Raw genomic sequence first — 7,756 nt, forward strand, 5'->3', positions numbered from 1 at the left:
CGCCATCAGCGAGTTGAATCGAAATATTGCAGAAACTGCCTGAGAGGAGATGCACATGAAAATAGCTGAACTCGGTTGGAAATTATACAGCTAACAAACTCGTGTGGTTCATCATTGGTTACAGATTGACACTGAGTCGCTACAACGTCCGTCTTGCACTACTTGCTTATTCGTGGTATTGCTATATTTCCTTTGTTGATTTTACAATACAAACTTGTATGCATGACAAGAGGCATTTTCTTTTCCCACTAAGATGGGACCGTGGACAAAGATATTGTAGCATCTGCGGGCACGACACGTTGCAGCCTTTTGGCAAGAGCAGCCACTCGGATAAGAATGCACCATGGTGATCACTTGATAAGAATGCACCTAATTGGTGAGCCCTCAGAGCCAACCAGTCTCAGAGGTAAGCAGTGCAGCATGTATAGTCCAGTGTTCACGTTGTCTAGTTTCAAGGCTTCGACTAGGATGATATCCTGACAGAACAGAGTAAGTAAATCAACCAGTAGTTTCAATCAATAATGCAATCGCTAAGACGGTAAGTTCATCACTGATATGTGAATTTAATGTTCTCTAGAGAAGCATCAAAATAGTGTAAAGAAACATTGTAGCCCCAAAAGAGGTTGATTAGCAAGGAATTTGTGGAACCAAGACCCCGGTCAACTGATATATAGGGCAGAACATGCTTTCAGAGTTGGTTCGTTAGTCAGTAATGCTCGTGAAGGAATGTTCTGAAGTAGGCTTGGGGACTAAGCAGCATAAGATCAGAGATTAGCACAGAACAACAAGGGTGGCTTCAAATTCACATTCTTTGAGATCATTAAAGGGCAGCATCTTACCGCATTTTTGAAGAAGGCCACATGGGCAGAGATCAAGTGATCAAACGCAGCAACTGATATATAGTCAATCCCTGCAGAATTGCCAATGTCATATGTTAGGTTCACACCAGATAAGGCAAGTAAATGCATATATTGAGCCACCAAAGGGCATGAACTAACTGAACCTAGGTAGTTCACAACTCCACATGGTTCTAGCAAATACTCCCTCCGTCCCATAATGTAAGACGTTTTTTGACACTACACTAGTGCCAAAAAGCATCTTACATTTTGAGACGGAGGGAGTATGTTATAATACCAATACAGCTCCCGTATACTTACCAACCAGCTTGATGTCTGTGTTGTCAACTAACCACCGGGCACCATCCTCTGTAAATCCAACATAACTCATATCACCAGCTGCCTTCCACATGAGCCCCCTACATATCATCTGCTTACTTACATGTTCAATACAGCCTATAGAAAGATCGACTGGCGATATGGTGAAGAATGTAGCGTCTACTTGAATATCTGTTCTTAAAGAAGTCATACCTGTCTGTGTTCAATGTCCTGAAGAGAACACGACGAACACTTTTCGGTATATTTAGGGATTTCATGGATTCAGCTGCATAGAATTAGTGGGGCATCATATATCAAATACTAGACAGCTTGGATGTGAATCAAATATTTTTAGTAAGAATATCAGCACTCATTGTTTTTCAAAATGCAGATGTTGGTTTTAGTAAGAATATCAGTTTATTGGATTTGTATCAAACAACATGAATTCTATGGAGAAACCAATATCTGAAAACATAACTACATTAGTAATGCACATGTTTCTCTCATGCCATGTTAACTTAATCTTGTGACATGATATGAGAACAAGTTCATTAGCTGGGTGATTCATCATCATTATATAATAGAAGAGCTGAGCTCCTTGTAAAAAGAGAGAGAAGACTTCCCCCACACCCTACCTGTTATATTTGTGTGTCTTGGAACATCGACCAGTAAGGCAGGACCTGTCCAGGAACAAGAGTAAGTCAATTGTCAATGCTAATTTCAATGAAGTTTAGCAGGGAAATCTTTCGGAAAAATATATAGAAAATGCTAATTGTCACTGAACAAGAGTCTTTTGTCCTTTTTAAACAATTTTAATGGACAGAGTCTGTTCTACAGCTACTCCGAATCAGATTCAGAGGACATCAGCTACAAGAAAATGATGTCAGGCGGCTGCAGTCCATGCTGCCGTGTTGCCTGTATGAATTGGCATCTAGAAATCCCCATCTCATTATCTAGCCAACCGTTTAACCAAGGTGATCATATATATATGTGCAAAGACGGCAGGCCGGAGACTGACAAAAATGGTCAAAGCCTAGTTCTGATCGCCGATCGGAGAAACCCAGGGATGCTCACCGTTAAGGACATCGAGGTCGAGCGTGTCGACGTCGAGGCCGGCGGCGAAGTGGGCCTGGTTCATGTGGCCCGGCGCGTCGACGTGGGTGCCCATGTGGCACTCCATCCGGAGCTCCGACAGGTTGTACTCCGACCCGTCCTCCATCGACGCCTTGAGCCGCACGAGGGGGCCGACCGTCGCGCCGGGCGCGAACGCCGGCATGCTGGGGCGGTACGCGTGCGTGATGTCCACGATGCGCCCGCCCCCGTACTCCTCCAGCGCCGGGCCGTGGCGCCGGCCTGCCGCGCCTCCTGCAGAGGGGGGAGAGCCGCCGATCGCCGCCCCGCAGGTGTCGGCCTCCGCGCCCGCGTAGCCCGGGTGCGCGTCGCCGGCCGTCGTGGCGAGAGCATGGCGCGCCGGGAGGAGGACCAGCAGGAGGAGGGTGAGAGCCGCCGCGGCCATGGTCGCCGACTTGCCGCGCCGAGCGCTCACACTGGACTCCGTGGACTCTGGGGTCTGGGGAGTGATGGTAAGAGGAAATTGATGCTCTCGCCTGGTTTCTGGCGTGGCGTCAGTAGTAAGTCTGGATGGGACAAGGGGCTGCCGATAAGTACGGACCGAGATGGGTTGACCAAATTGGCAAATTAGATGCCTGCTTCTGTCAGGCTTCAAAGCTGGACAAGAGAAAGAGCCAGTTCCACAGAAAGTGATTCGATCGGATGGACGGATCACGTCTCCTCGTTGGACGCTGCTGATCTTGCCGTTCTAGACGCTGCTGATATTCAGGCGCGTGGCGGTTGGTTTTGTTGGGCCCATTCCACCCGCTCCGTGTACTATACACTAGGCTCGAGCTCTACGCAAGCTGCCGCTTCACCGCAACTCCAATTATCATATCCACGTTGACGAAAAAAGGCTCGAGCCCCGTTTCATACAATTATCTGGATGCAAACCTAACACCACATTCACCCTAGGCGCCTAGATACAGAGATACTGAAATCAGCTACACCCTAGACACCACAAATAAAGCGAACGATAAACAACAAAGCATCACTTAGGCCCATGAGGTTGCGGTGGATCTCGGCAAGTACTAGCGGAAGGGTTCTGTTTTTAGTCGCCTCTTTCAGTTTTGCTAGGTTTTGTGTCCTGTTCAGAAAGACGACACGGTGGCGACTTCCTGAAGTTGGAATAAAGGTCTTCCCGCTTAGCCCCTTCCGGCAGTGCGCCTAGCACAGTTGGTGGGCGCGTGGAGGTGTGTCTCCGACGGATCTATTTTTGGTAGATTTGCTCAGATCTCGTCGTTATTTGTCTACGTTCGTGTGTCTTCGAGTTGGGTCCTTCTGATCTGTCTACTACAACAAGTTGTGCTCGACTCGAACGATGGAGGAGCGATGACGGCGGCACGTCTTCGGCTCGCTTCAGTGCTTGTGTTAGAATAAATCTGAGGGCATCGTCGATCATCCGAGGACCAAGCAATCATACAAGCACGACACCGAGATTTGTTAACGAGGTTCAGCGATATGGCTACATCCCCGGGGCCTGACTATGGGAGCTCCTCCCATGACACCGCTACAATACCGCACCCGGTCGCCCTGGACGTCGGCACATGCCGCCGGCTTCCCCCACGTTCCTGTGCTATTATGTTAGAGTATGTTACATGCTGTGTCTATCGCTATATACGAGAGGCCTAGGCCTAGGATATAAGTGGCCTACTTGGACACGACTACATATCCTATTTAAACATAATACAACTTAGAGTCTAAGTGTAACCTATCTTGTACACAATATTCGACACAACTCTAACAAACTCCACCTTGGCGAATATTCTTCACCACCTTGAGTTCGTCGATGCATCAAACTTTCATGTACATTGGACTTGAGCTTATCCCGTGAGTACCCCTGCTACTCCAAAGACTATATGACTCCACCTACAACTTGTAGTCCCTTCATTTCTTGACCACAATCAACGCTCGAGCAAAATCAAGTTCCTCTTTACTCTAATCTGTGCTCCCAACTTTCAGAGTATCTGTCCAATGCCATCATACACTGATCACTGACCCGCGTGAAAGTGAACAACTCATATATTGGGTGTCACACATAAGAGTTGCCTGAACTCAATATCACCTCTCATTTCTTGACCACATGTCTGAAACTTGAAGAAATTTTATCATTGCCTGTAGTCATCCTGAGTCAAATTCGCAGTAGCCTCACCACATGTATGACCACCAGAGCCCTGACCCGTCTCCATGTCCCGTGCATACCGCACGCCTCGCCGCTGTTACCGCGTCAAGCCTCCACTGTCCTAGTCGAGTCTTAAGGATCGCGAACCCACATCACTCAACCCCCACTGCAGAGTACCATCGGTAATTGCCGATCGATGACGAGTTTCACGCTTCCATCAAACCACTGGGCTCCAGTCCGAATTACGTGGCACACGCCTTTTTCCACTGAAATAAGCTCCGATTCTCTGGATACTTACATCGTAGCCCCTCAATCCAGCTCCCGCCTTCAACATGACTCCATGATAGATGATCAATCCACCCTTGCGCCCCGTCAACTTCAAGTTCTCATGTGCACCATCTTGAATAAACCCCGCGTCATGGTCTTGTCGAAGCCACACAAGCCATCGGGCCTGCGCCACATGTTTCCACGCCCAGAAGTCGACACCATCAACATCACGCTCCTATGTCGTCATCGCCAATTGCACCACTGTCTTCTATACCAACCGACGCACGTGGATCCGTCAGACTGTCTAGTCCAACCCAGCCAAAGCTTGTCCGGCTGTACGACACGCTCAAGGCTCCCAAATCATTTTCCATGAATTTCATTCATCACATAATTCCATCTCAGCTGACATGACTTCCCGCAACGCCTTCAAGCATCCCTCTTGTGCCAACAAATCTTTCACCCATGTCTGCCATAACCCAAGATTTTCAGTTCCGTCAAACTTCTTCACCTCAAACCTGATACCCGTTGGCGCCAAAGTTCTTTGTACGACTGACTCTGTGAAAAAAACCAAGCTTCCTGCGCGATGCCCAAGTACCGGCGTACGCATAGACAACCTGACTGGTCCATGTACTAGTAGGTACTAGCCTTTGCTTCACGGGAACTTGTCTCCTTGGCTTCAACTTCCGATGCTATCTAATTGTTTTGTCCTGCCTCTGTTTTTCGATGGATGCACACAAACGATGGATATGTTTATTTCCGACTCGATCTACTACTGCCTCTTGATGTCATTCGGGACTCGGTCCCTTTTTTTTCTTCTCAGAACAAATCCTCCTTCGGCTCCACGAAGAACGCATGATCACTTTTTTTTTAGAAATAGAACACATGATCACGTGCCTTGCCCCAGCCAGTTTCCAGCCTTACACGTGGCCTGGCTCCCAACTGGGCCACTGACGCTGGATGGGCCGCCTACTCATCAGTGCGCCAGGAACACACGTGTTTTGATCCTTTTTTAAAAATTATAATCGAGATCTAATCCTACTTTGTAAATATTTCTGGATTTGACACTCTTTTGCTACCGCCAGAATCCATGGCGATATGTTAAGACAGGCTACAGCCACAGTCAATGACGGTAGCAATTGGTCAACGTTAAAACGACGTCTGCTAAGTACAGAGACCTATCGCCATAGCTGACGGCGGTAGCCTTACCTACCCTCCAGTCAGACTTGGTGGCGGTAGCCTCCATGCCATCGTTTAATCACTCTCGTTGTGGTTGCATGCTTCTTTTTCTTTATTGGCAGTACATGCACGCAAGCATGCATCCGTGGTATCTTCAATACACATGCATCTGTATACTACATAGTTTAATATGCTATCTAGCATAGTGCGGATGAAAAATGGAACCCACGGTCTTGTGAATTGCAGCACATACCAATGATTCTCCATAAACATGCATGGTACAATCACAATTGCTAAGAGCAACTCCAACGCGCCGATCTATTTCATATGCGCATGTCCGTTTGGGTCGTCCCGGACAGAAAAATTGGCACAACGCGCCGACCAAAATCGACGCATGTCCGCTTTTCGTCCGCTTGCCGACCCATTCTCGGTCCAAATTTGAGTCTCATTTGTGTCGGCACGGACAGTAATCAGATTCTCCCCCTGGCCCGCCAGTCGATGGCACAACAACCATCATTTCCCTCCACTTTCGCAAAACCCTCCTGCCTGCTCGTGCTCCTGGCCATGGACAACGACGCGCCGACCCTCGATGCCGCTACCGGCCTCGAATCCCTCGCCTCGTCCGACCTCATCACCTCCGTTGCCTCTGCGAAAGGCAAGCCCCGCGCGCCCCGCAAGACCGCGGCCGCCCAAGAAGAAAAAGTTGACGCCCGAGGAGCGGGCCGTGCAGTCCATGAAGAGGAAGAACTGGAGGCACGCGCAGGACACAAGGGACGAAGCGGCAGCCGTTGCCTCCCTCTTCGCCACCGCACAGCAGAGAAAACCAATGCCCGAGTCGCCGCGACAACGAGGGAGGCCCTGATCTACCTAGGGTTCAACCCTGAACATCACGGGCTCGTCAGCGCCCAATGGCCGCGGCCAGCACGGGCTCATTAGTGTTTCCTGATGGTGCTGCCAGAGTCGCCGCGCGCGTCTGCCACACAGCCGATTCCCGACTTCCATGTTTATCCGCAAGTCTCCTGCTTATTTTCGTTTGAAAATATATTTTTCACTAAGAAATAAATAAGTAAATATGAATACATATTTTCGCTTAGAAACAAATTTCTGGTGATTTCTATTATCAATAATAAGTTATATTATAGTTTTTCCAAACGAATATACGACACACTTGTTTATTTCCAGCAAAATTATCAAAGACCTGTATAAACCACGTAGAAGTTGCTAAGGATGATTCATGCGTATATGCCTTCAGTTCTCACACGTGCTACGCTAGAGAAGATATCATGCAATGTAAGCAGATGCATATGTGCTAATATGCCAAGGTGAGATATACTTATGCTAAGTATGCCACGATCCAGCGGCGCAAATCACTAGAGTGCTTAAATAGTGGCAGGGAGGTTATGACCCAAATCGATGCAGCCACACTTGCATGCATGCACGGCCAGAAATAAAATAAAAGATTGGCTGGAATACTGGTTGGAAGCTACCGCCACCAAGTCTGGCGGTAACTTGGCGGTAAGGTAGCTAGGGCTACCGCCGGCAGCTATGGCGGTAGGCCGCTGTACCTAGCAAACGCCGTTTTAGTATTGACCAATTTCTACCACCATTAACTGTGACGGTAGCCTGTTTTAGCCTACCGTCGCGGTAAGAAAAAAAGTCAGATTTCGAAATTTTTATAAAGTAGGATCAGAGCTCAATTAACTTTCAAAAAAGGGTCAAAACATGAAAATTTACCTTCACGGGCCTCCTGCTGCTGCCGGCCGAACCGATCTCGTCGAGTGTTGCGCTTCCGATTGCAATTTCGCCGCTTTTGAATAGATCTAGTTGCCACCGTTGTGGTCTGCCGAGAGCTACGCCATACGCGTGCTGCTCGCTGCTTCGATCTGTTCTCACATGGTTCTCCATCACAACACTTTTAATCTCGCAG

General features: G+C 48.3%; 1 protein-coding gene across 1 annotated transcript; it reads right to left on the reverse strand.

Annotated features, from left to right (window-relative positions):
• Nucleotides 1–56: 56 nt before the first annotated feature.
• On the reverse strand, nucleotides 57–2,818 carry LOC123136844 (cyclase-like protein 1). Its single transcript, XM_044556354.1, has 6 exons — nucleotides 2,229–2,818; nucleotides 1,790–1,834; nucleotides 1,368–1,440; nucleotides 1,158–1,255; nucleotides 840–910; nucleotides 57–476 (listed from the first exon to the last, which is right to left on the reverse strand). The coding sequence occupies exons 1-6, from the start codon at nucleotides 2,668–2,670 to the stop codon at nucleotides 351–353; spliced, it is 855 nt and encodes a 284-aa protein (XP_044412289.1). The 5' UTR covers nucleotides 2,671–2,818; the 3' UTR covers nucleotides 57–350.
• Between the last annotated feature and the right edge of the window lie 4,938 nt (nucleotides 2,819–7,756).

Source organism: Triticum aestivum, chromosome 6B, assembly GCF_018294505.1.
Source record: "Triticum aestivum cultivar Chinese Spring chromosome 6B, IWGSC CS RefSeq v2.1, whole genome shotgun sequence".
Lineage (NCBI taxonomy): Eukaryota > Viridiplantae > Streptophyta > Magnoliopsida > Poales > Poaceae > Triticum > Triticum aestivum.